This window comes from Lontra canadensis, unplaced genomic scaffold (assembly GCF_010015895.1).
Source record: "Lontra canadensis isolate GAN:19392208 unplaced genomic scaffold, GSC_riverotter_1.0 scaffold5, whole genome shotgun sequence".
NCBI classification, from domain to species: domain Eukaryota; kingdom Metazoa; phylum Chordata; class Mammalia; order Carnivora; family Mustelidae; genus Lontra; species Lontra canadensis.
This window is the reverse complement of record NW_022630999.1, coordinates 26,434,140-26,451,585: the sequence shown is the minus strand read 5'-3', so window position 1 is coordinate 26,451,585 and position 17,446 is coordinate 26,434,140. Positions and strand designations below refer to the sequence as shown.

Genomic DNA, 17,446 nt, shown 5'->3' with positions numbered 1-17,446 from the left:
TAGAAGTTATACTAGACATGGTTTTATGTATGCTAAATGCATACTCCACATTGTCTAGGGTAAACATAAAAAGTAGCCAGTCTAAAAGCAACTGTACATATGCAAGGTATTATTTCATGATGAAGGGGAGTTAACAGGGCAAGGTATTGAGAGTCATGAAGAAATAGAAAATAATTAGAGAGAAGCAGACTCAAATGCCTCTCCAGGGCATGCACTTGGAGTGGAAGGTGCCTGGGAAAAATAACCTCAACTACTTATGTTATTCTCCCTTTCTCAATTTGTTAGGACTTCATTTTAATATATGCAGAAATTTTACTTACTACAATTAAGACTAGTATAGTAAGTAGAAATGCCCAGAGGAAGATACCCATGAGCACTATGTAGAGTCTGAAGAAGTCAATCATGTTCAGCCAAGAGAACAGAAAGCCTTCATTGAAAGAGGTATTATACTGACAATGTAGTGATTATCAGTACCATTTGTGCCCATAATACTATAGAAAAGTGTCTTCTTTTTTTCCCCTAAATTATTTGTTTCCTTATGAGGATCATGGTAGTACTTATTTCATGAACTGATGGCCAATGTATATTTGTGAACGGATAAATATTATTAAGTTAATTGTAGAATAAACTCAAATATGGGTACAAGGCTGGCTCAGTCAGTAGAGCATGTGACTCTTGATCTTGGGATTGTAAATTCAAGCCCCACATTGTGGGTAGAGATTATTTAAAAATAAAATCTTTAAAAAAAATAAGCTCAAGTAAAAATAGGTCAATAATAGATAGATAGATAGATAGATAGATAGATGATAGATAGACAGACAAAACTAAATACCATCTCAACTATGTATCTACTAATAATGTTATATAAACCTAAGTCTTAATCATGGAGGCTGATTGACTACTTGGAATAAAATCCCTATATGTCTTCCTTTTCTTTTCTTTTGGTCTAATCAGTTGTGTTACATGTTTATTAACAAAGGTGAAAGAAAAAAAGAAAGCATAATCTCCAGATTGGCATGGCCCAGGAGTAGGGGGGCAGAATGTGCTGAAAACTGAGAAAAAGAATGATGATGTTAGGGAACTTCCTATGGAGAACATGTTTGGTGATTTAACTTTTTTGAGAGCAATAAGTAACATTAAGTTGTGCTTGAGTTCAGAAGACATTTGTCCATCAGTGACCTAACAAGACAGAAATCACCAGTGCTTAAATTTTAGCAGACTCAGAAATGGAGTAGTCCCAGCTGGATATTAAAAGAAAGGAAGTCTAATCTACTAAAGCTTAGGAAAAATTTTACTTAAAAATATTCTATTCTTGGATAAAGTAAAACATATGAAATAAGATTTATAATGGGAACTTTTGTAAACAGAAATGATATACATTGATATTTTTCCTCTAGTTCATTCTGGAATTGATGTAATGATGAACAGATGATTGTTTCTCTCATCATTGTTTTTTTAAGTATAGTTATTATGACTTACTTGGCTCTTAAGAGTCTCTGTCATGCCCTGCTTGAGAAATTCTATTTATAGAAATATAAACTTAAAACTCATAATCTGTTTTTCATTCTGCCTAGTATGCAGGGTTGGCAGATCAAAAATAAGGAAGAGGTGAGCAACCTAACATGAGTGTTGAACAAACAGTGAGGCACACACCTGGGGGAAACTAAAGCTTGGCTTTGGTTCAGGAAGGAAATATCTACAAAAGTTACTAAAGCTTAATCTGTTTCAAAATCATCATGGATCATTTTGGTATATAGTCTATTATCTGGTAATAATAATAATTAACAAAAATAATAGAGCTTTTTACTAAATCTTATTGTGTGTAAGGTAGCACACCAAGCATTTTACATATATTACATCAACAAAGCAATATTGTGGTGAGGCAGGTCTTGTCATCTCTATCTGAGAATGTGGACTCACTGCAAGATTTAGTAATTTGTTCAAGTCCACAGTGATGGAGTGGGGATTTGAACTAGACCCATAAGACACCAAAAATTGGTCTTTTACTCACTGGTAAATAATTTGTTCTAGATACTGCTTGAACTCCAGATGGAGAAGGTAAGTTTCAATGTTGCTATCTTTAACAGGTATACCAAAATTGAAATAAGCAAATGACACTGTTGATTCTATGTACCTCCTGATGTGTAAGGGAGAAAATAAATAGCAAACATTTTGCTACTCTCTTTTCCTACACCGATGGGGGTACTGGGTGGGGGGGGTGGTGGTGGATAGGGGCAGGGAATAAGGATGTAAAATCCACTTTATACCTTTCCATTGTGGCCAGGCCTGGTTTTACAACCCTTCTTGAAAAATATCTTCAGGCAGCCACTGTGAATTTTTTAAACATTTATATACTAGTGAAACCTACTTGTAATTTCTGATAAAATAGATCCTTTTTGCAGGAATCACTCTAATACAGATAAACTGATATTATGATGAAAGTAACTGTCAAAATCTTCAAAGTCAACAAAGTTGCTTGATTCTGCATTCTCTGAGTCTCCCATTAGTTGGCATTGCAATTAGAAAACTGTTGGTGAGAGAGGATACAGAATACAGAATGAGATTACTTACAGCTGGAGAACTCCAAGGGGCAGGAATGTTCATCCATCGGAAAATTGTGTAACTGCAGTTGGCACTCTGCATCAATTGTCAACCTAAATAGAAAGATACGAAACCAAAATAGAAATCCTTTAGACATACTTTTAAGAATATACATTAGTAAAATTTTAATGACTATTCTTCATCTTTGTTCCTGGAAAAAACATCTCATATTCTTATTGATAACACAAGATGATTCTCCCTGAAGAAACCCACCAAGTCCAGAAGAAAATTACTTAAGGCTTAATGTAGACCATTTTCACAGACCAAGCAATAGGATCTCATGGATGACAATTGCATTTTTTCCAAAATTTATGATCATGTAATTTTTTTGGCAAATTAATTGCACACATGAGATCATTTGGTGAGTATATTTAACTTAATAGAACAGTTTTAAGAACTTAAGTTCATCTACTGTTTGCATGTAAATGAATGCTGATAAATTCTCAGACCTTATCTGCTAATTAAAGCAGAACTTTCTGTTTGTAAGTATTTGTTAGCTGTTAGATGTAAATTACTATATGTTACTTAAAATACTTATATTTCCACAATGGAGTATTATGCATTCTTATAATGGAACTCTATGAAGCCATAAATAGGATGTTATGGAGTAAAAGAATATTTAATGGCAAAGAAGAAATGTTAAATACACATACACAGGCATATTAGAAAAATGTTTGCCAGTGAATCTCAATTAGTTTGCATCTGGGTGCTTATTAAAGATACAGATTTTCTGGATCTCAGTATGGCCTGGGACTCTAGGAGGGAGAAATTTAATGGAGTTCCAGATGTTTTGACCATCTTTGGAGAAGTATAAATATATTCTAAAATTATAATGGTGATGGGCCAATGATTTTTAAGATTTCTTATTTGTTAGCTATATACCTTATAGGTATTAATCTTGAAATAAAAAACTATCTTATAAACATTTATTTTAAAAGATTTTACAATTCAGCATAATTTTTAATGGGAGAGATGTCATTTTCCTATGGTATAATAGGACAATCACTGATCTTAAATTTAAGTGATAATATTGAGCCTTTAATCATCCATGTGGGACATTGGGGAGAGTATGTGCTATGGTGAGTGCTGTGAAGTGTGTAAAGCTGGCGATTCACAGACCTGTACCCCTGGGGATAAAAATATATTATATGTTTATAAAAAATTAAAAAAAAAATCATCCATGTGGTACTGGGTATGGTAAATTGTTACCTAATTTAATCAAGCGTTATTATGACTTTATTGTACTTGAACTTATCCAAAGTCACAAAGCTAACAGCACAGTTGAGTTTGAACCCAAGATTATTTGTCTCCAAAGCCAAAGGTTTTAATCAGTGTCACTCAATAATTATACGCTCTTCCAAAGAAAAGGTTAGTTCTATTCATAAGTGAAATTATAATTAAATACTTTATTTTTTCAAATTAAACTGGAACTATTAAATTGAAAATAATTTAAAGAGATTGCAGATACAAAGACAGATACACATAGATATTATCTCTGTACACACACCTATTCATAACTTATTATAGATTAGCAACAAGAATAAAATCTTCACTCTGTATAGGTTTGCAACCCATTTAAACTTTGAGTCTCATGACTGGCATTTTTGAGGTGGTTTCTCTAATTAAATATTATATAGAGATTCTACAAATTAATAGAAATGAAAACATGAGTGTAGTTATGAGAACAATCAAGGAACTCGGGATAGTGTGAGTGACTTAATATTTCAAAAGCAGGACTGGCTCTGATTTATCAAACTTTGATTTCCACTAGATTCTAATTTCAGTCATTACCTTATCTCTCACAGTTAATGAAACCCATGATGAATACAAACTATAGGCCATGAATTTCTTTTCTAATTATGGCCATTTTTCCTAGTTACTGGCATAACTCTGATAAAGGTTTTGGAGCCATTTTAAAGTATTTTATTTTGCATGCCAAATGTTATATAAGGAATAAAGTATATACCACAAGAGTTTTTAAAAGGAATCATTTTGAAGCTAGAAGTTCCAGGATGCTAAGATCTAGGAGAATCATATTATCCATAATTTTTACTGAAAATATATATAAATAATTTTAATAACTGTTGCACGTACTATATATCAGGCTGCATGTGAAGCACTTTATATACCTGCCCATTTGGTCCTTATAATAATACTGTAAGAATCACTATCTCTACTTGATTTTATTTTTTATAGATATTAAAGAAATGAAAAGAGTTTGCTCAGACTCTCTTGGGTGGGGGCATGAACCATGGGGGTGGTGGGTGCCTCCTTTCCAATAATCTCCATCAATGCCTACCTAATTTCTTTAAATAAAGACGTAACCGAGTAAAAACATCAAACTTACTAATAAAACTCTGAGATACATCTAGCACCAAGATCCCTGCAACCAGATAGCTGCCCCCAAGTCCTCTACATACAAATTCTTGAAAATTGCCCTAATTCATGTAGATAGTAAGATACAGGTCTAAGAACTAAAGCCAGATTTGTCTGGTTCTTAAGACTTTGTACTTATCTACTATGTTGTTTAATAATATACTCTCAAAAAAAAAAATAATATACTCTCACCCATGAGAAACCTCAACATCAAAATATTTTAAATGCATATAAGCATTATTAAGTGCTAAGATAATGGCATACAGTAAGTAGAAAATCTCCCAACTGTTACCTATCATTTAAGCTCATAAAATAAAAGATAAATTCCTTCAAATTATCCCTAAAGAAGTCTATTCCCAAAATAGCCAGTAAATTAAGTCAAATGGCCTATCAATGTAGTGCAGAGTGGGTGCTGGGAGATAGAAATCATTGTACTTGCTATTGTGCAGCTAAAAGAAAAGGAGGTACAGGAGACCACCACACCGAAATTTCTCCTTTAGCAATGGTTTCCTTGGACACAGAGACATTTCTAAGCTTAACAACCAGTGGTCCCAAGGATAACTGACTGTGTTTTCATTTCCTTATTTTAAAGTAGCAGGAGACACATGCAAAAACCAAGGCTGGTGCAAAAATCAGGTAACTCTTATAAAGGCAAGTGAAATTTCATGTCCCTGTGAGAAAACAGAGTTCTCACATCAGTCACAGAAAATAAAGTTCTACCTATGGCTTTGAAAAAGCTCATTGTTAAGAGAAAGGAAAACTAATTTTGTACGATCACATACTATTTTGATCACACATGCCCACCCTGATGTAGGTTTGAAATTGCTTTCATTCCTCTTGTTTTAAGGGCATATAGTTGATCTTTGGTTTATTCCCAGAGAACAAAACTTGCCTTTTTCAAAAGCATACCTTAAGGTGTAGAGCACTCGACCATCATTCCAAATTCTCAGCATCCTATTAGGGGTGGTTATCCAGTGTGCATCAGCCTTTTTGGAGTTTCTGAAGAAAGTGTCTGGAATCCAGATTTTCCCTACCATGTTGCTATTCAATCTGAGGACTTTAATGGTGCTGTTAAATTTCAGACGTCTGTCATACCATGTTTGAGCAAAAAATATGTCAATTGTGTATTCCTGTTTTTATTTAAAAAAAAAGGGGAATAGAACATTTTTAACACAATTGTATTATTGTATTACAGAGCATTTGTTTCTATTTATCATTTGTATTTTCACTGCCAACACAAAGCAAAGCTACTTTAGTTTTGAACAATCCAAAAGAAAGCGAAAACTTTGCTAAGGAGACACACCCATCTTTTCTAGACAAATGGATATTTTTATGAAAAAATAGACCTGTTTAGATGAATTCTAGCAAAAGGCCATAGTTGTGATAGCATCATTTGCATTCAGTGTCTCTAGAGCAGTTAATCCTGTTACTTTGGGCCAGCTCATTCTCTGTTGTGCAGGCTGTGTTGTGTACTTTAGAATGCTTAGTAGCATTCTTAGCTTCTACCCACTAGATGCCAGTAGCACCAACACCACCACCACCACCAGCCCCAAGCCCCGGCACATTGTGACGGCTAAAAATGTCTCCAGACATTGCCACACGTATCTTTAGGGAAACAATCACCCAGGTTCAGAATTCACTGCTAAAATGTGAACAAAGTCCTGAACTGGAGCTCTGGAGGCTCAGTTGTGTCATAATAAAATTGGGATCTTGAAGAAACTGTCTTGTTGGGATGCCTGGGTGGCTCAGTAAGTTAAGGGTCTGTCTTTAGCTCAGGTCATGATCCCAGGTTCCTGCGATCAAGCCCCTCATCGGGCTCCTTGGGCTCCTTGCTCAGCAGGAAGCCTGCTTCTCCCTCTGCCTGCTGCTCCCCCTGCTTGAGTTCTCTCTCTCTGACAATAGAATTAAAAAAAAAAAAAAAAAGGACCTGTCTTGTTAGGTAGTGTGAAGATGGATAAGAAGGAGAACACACATCAAATAGTGTGTGCTATGTCTGGCAGATAGCAAACACCAAATGTAAGGTAAGTTTTCAAAATTTGTTACTATTATAGTTTTCCTTTTCTCCAAATAAGAGGAAATGAACCCATTAAAAAAAATCTTTAATACTGTACTAACTGAATCACAAAGCACATTCACAAAGTGCTGTGATGAAAAATGACTTTGTTATGATAACCTTCAAATATATATCACTACAATGGTGAGTGACTGACTTTAATTAAAGAGAAGTAAGTGTGATGTGAATTCAGACCATTATATATGGAGTCAGAATAGCCAAGTTCTGATTTGTTATATTTAGGTATTATTTAACATTATTTTGTAACTTGATTTTAATGATGTCTATAAATGAGAAAATTGAAGAAAAAACTCCATGTACTTAGAATATGAGATCTGGGCAATGGGAATCATCCATATTACACATATTACACATCCAGAATATACAGCCTGTCACAGGATCAGACCATAATCTTCTTCCTCTTCCTCATTTGCATTGTTTTGTGTTATTTCTTGGCACCTCCTGCTGTGTTATCTTATTATAACTAACTACATTTTCCCTAGGGTAAGCCTGATCACTTTGTTCACCACTTAGTTCCATATTTATAGTCTACAAACAGTAAGAAGGGAAGCTATTTTATGAAATTCTTTGTCAGTTAGTGATGTGCCAGTAGATAAAGTTACTAAGTAACTTCTTACTTTTTTTTTTTAAGATTTTACTTATTTATTTGACAGAGAGAGATCACAAGCAGGCAGAGAGAGAGGAGGAAGCAGGCTCCCTGCTGAGCAGAGAGCCCGATGTGGGGCTCGATCCCAGGACCCTAGGATCATGACCTGAGCTGAAGGTAGAGGCTTTAACCCACTGAGCCACCCAGGCAACCCCTAAGTAACTTCTGATTCTGATCTACATTGCACAAGAAGAAAAAGTTTCTCATCTCCCAGACTCAACAGAGCGTCCTTACTGCTAGCTTCATAAATACTATTTCAAAATTATACTATGACTATGTTATGTTTGTTAATGTGGTTATGTTATAGTATGTTCTACTCTATTCTAGACTCCAATCTAGTTTCTTATTTCAGATTTAGACAGAAAGAGCCATACAAGAACAAAGCTATATTTGTTACATCTAATCCACTATTTCCCCTGATAAATAATTCCAGTTTGAAGCAAACTATGCCCTCATCACACCATCAAATTCTAAAAATTAGTGGAGTATTGTATTTTATTTTCTAATAAGCTATACTTACCAAGTAAGCAATGATTGTTGAATTTTTAAAGTATAGCATTTTTCAAAAAGTAGTATACATATGATCACATTTAATTCTCATAACAAATAATAAAAAATAATTATGTTCATATTACAATAGAGAAAAAAGAAACTGAAAGATTATTTTTCCCTTATGAATTTTCTTATTGACATATTCTTTGCTATTTTTATGATGCCACATCTTCTAATATGTTAATAAAATAGACAGACTATGAGAAACTTACCATATTGATAGCATTCACTGGACCAATGCTATTCACGTACATGTCTGTATGAATTAATGTTGGTTTCACTGTAAAGAGAATGACAGATACGTGCATGTGGAGAAGCACAACATCATAATGTGTTAGTCTGTGTTACTCAAGAAATAAATGTATTTTGCTACATTAGAAGTGATTTACTCACAACTAATTTGGTGTCAGTAACTAATTCATTACCTATAAATAACAATTTGTTTTCCAAAAAAGATCTCCTTTTAAGCACACAAATGCAGTAACTAAGCATATTAGAGTTTGAAACTGATTATTCTTTACAATTGCATTAAAATGAACAAATAAGAAAACACTGCTCAGATTTTCTTCCACCTTCTCTCAGATATCTCAGATAGATCTTTAAGCTCTAGAATCTATTTGGGCATGGTAACCTGAATTGACCCATGTAGAAAAAAAAAAAAAAACTATTTAGTGATCTAGAAAAAATATTCATTACAAACATGAAGAGCAACAAATATTATGAATTGTTTTTGAAACATTGCCCTCTGTTGATTCCTGTCATGACCACTTTATCTGCATACACCTCAGCCCACACAAAATCAATCTTCCTCAATGACTTACTCAATTGTGTGACTCATCAAATAATATGAGGAAACCATATGGAAACCCAATACACACCTATTTGTCAAAGAGGACTGATATTAAAAATCATGTAGTATGCCATCCATGACCAAATGTACATTCTCCATTTTCATTTAAGATTTAATGAACAAGAATTCCTAACACCATTCTGTGCTTCAACTCAACAAGTATGTTTTTCTCGTCTTTATTCACTCTCCCTTAAAGTGCTGTGCCGTAATTTTCTCTGTTGGATTGAATTCTTCACTAGTCCGGGCATCTATGCCTCTGCCTTTACCCCAGTGAGGCTGCTTCACTGCCTCTGAACTTCAGGCTGGACCATCTAACTTGTGTTGGCTAACATGCACAAGTGAGTATGGTAGTTCTAATCCCAAACATTAACTCTTACGTATGAGCCTCCACTTCCTGTCTTGCTCTTTGTTATTTTCATGAGACGGATACTCCTAGCTAGTCTCCTGGTCCCAGGAGTAGAGTGAAAATACAGGTTTCTTAAATGAGCAGCCCAAACCTAGCTTAATTTAGATGAACTGCTCCTGGCAAAGTGTTAAATAAATGCATATTATTATATGCCACTGAGATTTGTGATGTTTTGTGCCACCGAAGTAGGTAACTAATATATCCTTTCTTTACCATTATTTACTTGGTTGTTTTTGATGTGACTTCATAAAGAAGTTGTCACATTCCTTCCACAGCCTTTGTCTAAGATATCTAGAATTTGAATTTCCAGCTCTCACACTTCACTTGAAGATTATGGATCCTCTTTCTTCATTTTGCATTTATCAAGGCCCCTCCCACCCCCACGCCTGAATGCTATTTACACATTCTTTATTTTGACAGCATATAACGATCATTTTAAGTATTTCTGGTTATTGAAAATATACTAATGTTTTCTTCTATACTATATCACAAATTACTTGAACATACCTCCTATATCAGGCCGAAGTTTATTGTCATATCCTTCCAGGAGATTATTTAAAATGACAGTGACATCACCTTCAGGAACTTTTGGAGTCAAGACCCATGTTTTGTTAGAAGCATAATCTTCATAGTCATCATCAGATTTTTGGCTAGTGAGGCTAAGAAAACAAAAATGTTGGTCAGGAAACAAATAGACTACATCCAAAAGGATTTTTTACTCACAGACCACCAGGGAGAAAGGAGAAATGAAATAGGATTACAGGAATGTATTACAATGGATGACAGTGAAATTTTTCACTGAGGCTCCATCTAGCTAATTAAACCACACAGATGTAGATTTAAATTTATTAAAGTGTACTCTACAGTTTTCCAGAATGCTCTGTCTTCCCATCTGTCAGTATACTATGTTTTACAAGTGATTTTTGCCTTTTCCATTGTTGATGTTCTTCCTGTCCACCTAGCCAATCTCATGAAGGACTTATTAAGAAAAAAACATTTTTGTGAAATGTTGCTTAATGATCATGCTTAGTTGCTTAAATGATCATAATGTAGTCTCAGAATTCAGACATAATGTCTACTTCTTCCTCCCTTAAGAACTTAACTTGCTTCAACCTGTTAATGAAAGTAAGAGACAGATAATTAGATTCACTCCCACAAACCGCCAGACAAGCCTTTCCCCTCTCAATTGAACTACTAAGGAGAACTTAGTCTTGCTGCTTTTTCTTCCCCCAGGGTATGTGTATGTGTATTTTTTTCCCCTCACTTGTGCTGAAAGCAAGGGCGGTTCATTTATCTTTGATTGTTAAGAACCTGGTACTATGAAGAAAAATGTAGTTGTAGACTTTAAACCACTCTTTATTATAGCAAAAAGTTCCTAACCCAGAAACTCATGCTAATAGTTAATATACTATCATTGTGTAATTGAAATTGCCTACTTTGAGTGATTGAAAAACTGCATAATATCCTGTGACTCAGTTTTCCATGCCCAAACCTGTCTGAAAACTCCCACAATTAGGGCCAGAAGTTAAGGCTGACTTTGGAAAGATACCGGAATTTCTGTATCTTCCCTCTCCCCCTTGCTCCAAATTCCAACTCCCCTCTTCCCACCCCACCCCCACTCAAGAGGATTATATTTTCCAGATCTAGGGGCAATGCAAACTTTGCAACAGCTGCCATTTTTATCAGCATTCAGTGAATATTGGTTACTTCTGTGGCTTATGGTAAAATTAAAAAAAAAAAAAACTTAAAATATGAAGTTTCCCATCCCCATTTCAGTTTATTTACATAAATACATGCTACAGAATGGATCTTATCAGAAATCAAACCACTGCCATATTACCCTAAATACACACACACACACACACACACACACATGCACAAACCATATTTATGATCTTTCTTCAATCACACTCATTCAGTTTATATATATAAAGTATATGTACATAAATGTGTGCATATATAGATAAGTAGATGACTCCATATGGTAGAAGAAAGCCGATTGCATGGTTAATCTGGCTTGAGAATGAGCACAGGAGATGAAGTTTTAAGAGTAATCACTGGCATGGATCAATTTAGTAAACAAGTAATCTCTTTAATTCCTTTAAAGCTTTATACAGAAGAACCATTATAAAAACTGAGCCACACATCTGCATCAAACCTCACAGAGCCAGTCTAACGTCTGGCACTTCAATTAGCAGAATGACTTTAAACAGCATTTAAATTTCATAAACCACCCATACCGGGTATGATGGGCCATACAAAACTTCAAGAAGCTCTCCAAGAGAAAGGCACTGGTATCGGCAGAGGCCAGTTCTCTTATAGGAAAATCCTTCTTGGGCCTCAATTCATCGTTTCTCCAGAGCGTTGCTGAACACTGCCTAATAGAATTTTCATTCTACAACCTAAATCTCACTAGTTTAAGAAGGGGTTAAAAAAAAAAAAAAAAAACAGCTCTCTGACCAAGAGATTTTCAAATCCCTCCAGTAACTGAGAAAAGAATGTGGTTGACCCACTGGATACCATCATTACAGAATTTTACCACCATTTAATTTGTTTATGCAAAAGTGTCTTTAAAAAAAATCTTTCCCTCTTCCATTCCCTCCCCTCCTCTGTGTCTCTCTCTGTATCTGTCTTTCTCTCTCTCCCTCAGACAAATGCACCCTATTAAAGTTTCTTCAAGGGAAGGAGATAGATATTAAATCATTTGGTTCACACTTACAGCAACTCCTCATACTACCAAGTAAATCATCCCAGCATGATGGTTCTATTTTACTGTTGTTACCATCATCTGGCAGAGTAGGAGGAAAAATACATTAAGTGAAAATAGAAGAGATACTTGCATAGAAGTAATACTACTTTCCAGAACTGCATCAATAAATCTTTAAGAATCATCATCTGTTAGAGGCCAAAACAATAAACAAATGGATTATTTCATATAAAAGTATCCGTGGTAGATTTTGTCATAATTGGAGTTGCCTACTTAGCCTGAGAGAGGTAAAAAAAAAAAAAAAGAGTTAAAAAAAAAGAGTTGAGAAATTAAGAGTATATACTTTGGAGTTAAAAAATACTAGGTTTGCTTTCTGGATTCATCATGTCGTACCTCTATCATTTACTATTTTATGACCTGGGGCAAGTTATTTAGCCTTGCCAAACTTCACAAAGTTTTCATCTTTAAAATAGAGTTAATGCTAGTTTGTTTTGTTTTTAAATTTTTGTGTATGGTTATATTTTTTTGTGTGTGTGTATGGTTATTTTTTTAATCTTACTTTTGTGTATGGTTAAGATAATGGTTACTAAGTGCTTCACACAATGCCTGACACATAGCCCTGAAAATAGGTCCTTTATAATTATTGTTATAAAGTGATGACTGCTAGATTTATAACAGCTCCAACCATGCAACTAAAACCTGAATCTACAGATTCTGCTTTCAGGCTTTTATCTAATACGTGCTGAGAAAAACTAAAAACAGATGTTTTCGAGAAAGAAAAATAATGAACCCCTACATTATAAATAAATGAAGTTTTTATTCTCCGGAGTTTTCCTAGCTGAGTTCTAAATTAATGGGGTGATGCATAATCTGGGATTGTTTCCAAATTTGTCTTAAAAAGAAAAAAAAAAGCCTCTCTCATTTAACGTTGGCTGTTTTCTCTAGAATTCCTTGGAGTCAAGACCTCCTCATTTGTAGGTAGACTGTTCAGGAATAATGAAGTATGATCATTAGACAAAGCATTCTGTGGCATTGTCAACCCCACAAGAAGGCCTGGGCAGAAACAGATTGATAATGATGCAAGAAAACGGACAGTTGAGTGCACCAAGTGCAAACATAAAGTTGAATTTCTAGCTATAGCCAGCTATCTGAATTTAACAGCCTTTACAAGTAGTTATTTCTTGTGCCCTTTCGTTTAACAAAGTAATCTTCTAAAAAGAGAACTAAAACTGAAATTGGTCTTAAAATACCTTACCATAATGAAAAACATGTTTTCATAGTCTGAGTGAAAAGTTGTCAAAGACAGTACCAGAAAAGGTTGTAAAGTTTTCATCTTTGAAAGCCTTTTTAGAAATGCTAGAAAGACATCTGCCTGGGATCCTTGGACCTGCAGCATGAGCACTGCTAGGCTATTGCTAGAAATGCAGAACTTTGGGCCCCCTGAGACATCTGAATCAAAATCGTTAACAAATCTTCAAGTGATTCATATGCATATTAACATTTGAGAATCTCAGTCACAAAGTGTTTAAACCAGTGTTGTCTGTGTGTATGTGGCAGAGCAGATGGAGGTGAGTGCGGGGGTGGGGAGGAGGGAGTAGGTTTTTGAAAATACATATTCCCAGGTTCCCACTTTAAATCCTGTGTCTCCATGTTGTAAATTAGATTTTTCCATGTCGTAAATTAGATTTTTATTTTCATGTTTCCACTTTCAAGCATGATTTGAATTTATGCATGATTACAGCATGTAATAAGCTCATGTTCAAAATCAGAAACAAAAGCTGATTTTATTTAGAAAAAAATGGCTCAGAAAAACAAAAAAAAATATTTGATAGTTGCTCAGAGAGATGTTGTTCTCAATTACATAAAAGAGTCTAAATATTTGAATTTCGGTACTTATTTTGTATGTTTGACACTGAAGACTAATCATGCAGTTTATAGAATTTTAAGTTTTATTCCATGTATCTCAAATTCCCACAAATTCGATAAAGATCAAAGTTTTGTTGGGGGGAAAAAGCTAGCCACCTTATCATCTCAGAATAGTATAACAGCAAACATTTGGGTGAAATATAAAAACATTTGTCTTTTCGTTCAGGTATTTTAAAATCCATTAGTACTTGGCATCATAAAGACAGAATATATATTTATATATATTTTTTTTCTCTGACATAGGTAAGTGGAATTAAAAAAAGAAAAAATTATTTATCTTTAAACTGTTTTAAAATAATTAGTGTTTCATTCTTTCATAGTTTTAGTAATATTTTGTTGGTACAAGTTTTATTTTTATTTTATAGGAGCAATGAGTTAAATGCAGGGCATTGTATATGTCAAAATAAATCAAGATATATAGGTCAGTAAAATGAAACCTTTTGGATCTTTTCTATTAAAAATTCCTATGCATTAGATTTTCTGCTTTGTTAGTATTACCTCTACTTTGAATCTCCACTGCTTATATGACCTAAATCTCTATTCCTTCCTTTTACTACTTTCACAGAGCTACCCTTCTACCCCACATTTTCGTCAGACCATAGATAATCCTCACACTATGTTGTCATGTTACCTAAGTTTGCTAAGTTCCAGAAACTTGGCCAAACTCCAGTCTAATTGCATGGCTTGTCTTTCCTGACTACAATCTTTTCTTCTCTTCACCTTCCACACCAATATTTGGCATGTCTTATTCCTTCTTAAATTTGAACACAAATATCACCTTCACATAGAGGTCACCACTTACTGTTTTATCTAACTTTGTGACCCACCCCACCTTTCATATTGACTCTAGCCAGTCCCTTGATAGCTTCATAGCATTTGTTACCATGTCCATGTATTGATTTGTTTATTGTATGTCTCCATTCCTAGACTATAAATTCCACGAGTGCATGCTTAATTAAGATGTGGAAAGAATAAGTGTTCTTGCTAACCAGTTTTCCTCAGGTAAATAATACAAATGATAGCTACTTTTCAATATTCACTATGTCCTAGGAATAGCTTTAAGGACTTCACATACATTCTCCCACTCAGTCCTTAAAACACTGATATTCCCATAATTATCTGCATTTTGCCAATGGAGAAAAACAATGATACTAACCAACAGTCACTTCAGTTTACCAAAACCAAAATGTTTAACCATCATGCTGCAAGGTTTTGAAAAAGAAATTGGGTCCAAAGAATCTGCTCCTGTACATTCATCAAAAAATAATATCATCCAAAATAAATATTGCTCAAGCTCATTTTCCTTTAGGGCAATAAATTAGTTTATGTCCGAGCTCAATAAAAGTATGGCACCTTCAGCACAAAGTTAGTAACATTCAAATATCGTAAGCTTTCTGTTACAGATACCAATAATTTGATCTCTCCATACTGAGGAATAAAAGCAGAGCTCACAGTTTAACTTCACGCATGTGATAAACTGTCTCACAGTCTTTCTCACCTTGAGGGGCAATGTACACTGCAGGGGCAAGGCAAACAGATCAACCAGTTGATTTTAAAGGACGTCCTCTAGCCACTGCAAAAAGCAGATTTTGGTAGAAAGTGTCAAAACAGGTAAGAAAAGTGAGTATATGTCTCAAAAGACACAGGGAACTCATAATCCGACCATGGGAGGAGGGGACTCCACTCTATCATCCAGGAGGACTGGGAGCTCTTGAAGGATACTGTGGTATTCTGTGAACAAAAACACTGGAGCGCCAATTACTCTTTCACACAGGGTTTTCAGTGGCCTCTGGGATTCTCTACCTCCCAGTAAGGACATGTAAGTTACCAATGCAGAACCTGTTGGGAAAGGTGCTCTCTGCCTGTGTATGTACAGGTGAGTATGAATATTCAGAAAAAGGAGAGATACAGCAAGGAAATAAATCCCCAAGCATCAGTTCTGATTATGAATGGTCCTACTTATGATGACTTCCTTAGCTCTTACCAGGTCAATTTTTTAATATTAGGTTCACGGTTATTGGTAAATATGTTTATTTGACCAAGTCAGTTATGAGACACATATATCCAATGTGTAAATGCAAACTGTTTATTTTATTAGCAGCCACCAATGACCCATATCAAATAACTGTCTGTGCGGTTTTATTAACCTAAGTTTCATTGCAAGTATCAGAACATTCAAACCAAATTGGGAGGCACTGACATATATAATCACAAAGCTTAATGTAGGATCAGGTTCACAGTGCTCTAGATGGCTTCACAACTATGTATTTGAAAATTCAGATTCTTTCCAGCTTACCCTTCTATCCTTCACAGTGTCAACTTCAACCCAAACATGGCTTGACTATGCAGTCAAGAGATGCTAACAACTACTTACACCTCTATGCCTCCTTATTTACATCTATGAACACAGAAATAAATTCTTCCAGAAGTTCTCTCCATAAAGAAAAGTCCTCAGACCCAGTCTAATTTTTTTCATCACTAGCCAAATACATACAAATTCATACAAATAAAACTGAAATCTATGGCTAGAGGATGAGATTATGTTAACTATTTTCGTCTGGTTATCTATCCTACCATTAGTATCCAAGATGGAACAGCTTCACCAAAAGCATCTGGACTTCACAGACACACAATGAAAACTGGGATAATTAATAAAGCAAGGAGGGGAGATGTGGAAAAGGCAACCACAATATTCACTGGGGTCAAGCAGTTTACACAGAAAAAATCCATCAGTGTGAGGTCTAGGATTATCCCTGAAGTCCATTTTCCTTGGATTATCCACCTCAACATACTTGTGTTGTTTGTTTTATCTTTCTTAAATAAAAGTGGGAGAATGAGGAGCATCTAGGACTCATTCACTGCTGGAACAAAAACATTTTGGTATTATCTGGTAATGATAATCACGATCCTCCTTTTCATATCCCAAAAAGTCCATCTTTAGATTTCAAAAAGAAACACATGTGCATTTCTACTCTAACACATGTCTAAGAATGTTTAGTTGCTTTATTAGTATTATTAGTAATAGATATGAACATAAAACAAAACATAACCCAAACAGATGTGAACATAACCCAGTACAATAGATTAATAAAAGATGGTATATTCACAAATTTAAATATCACAGAATACAAACTGGTGAGCTACTGCTAAATTCAGCAACATGAATCTGAAAAAAAAATTGAGCAAAAGACGCTACGCATACACCCACACGCACACATACATGCTATGCTTCTGCTTATATAAAATTTAATAAAAGGCAAAATTAAACTATAGAGCTGAAAGTCAGGACAATGGTTTCTTTGGGGGAA

The 17,446-nt window shown here is 34.7% G+C and overlaps 1 protein-coding gene across 2 annotated transcripts in view; it reads right to left on the bottom strand.

Annotated features, from left to right (window-relative positions):
- The window catches only part of GABRG2 (gamma-aminobutyric acid type A receptor subunit gamma2), a 105,478-nt gene that overhangs the window by 66,610 nt on the left and 21,422 nt on the right, over positions 1–17,446 (bottom strand). For both annotated transcript variants that reach the window (XM_032851734.1, XM_032851736.1), the window contains exons 2-5: positions 10,013–10,164; positions 8,462–8,529; positions 5,887–6,107; positions 2,572–2,654 (exon numbers count right to left, since the gene is read on the bottom strand). In XM_032851734.1, coding sequence (XP_032707625.1) covers positions 2,572–2,654; positions 5,887–6,107; positions 8,462–8,529; positions 10,013–10,164 — 524 coding nt within the window. The remainder of the gene's footprint in view (positions 1–2,571; positions 2,655–5,886; positions 6,108–8,461; positions 8,530–10,012; positions 10,165–17,446) is intronic.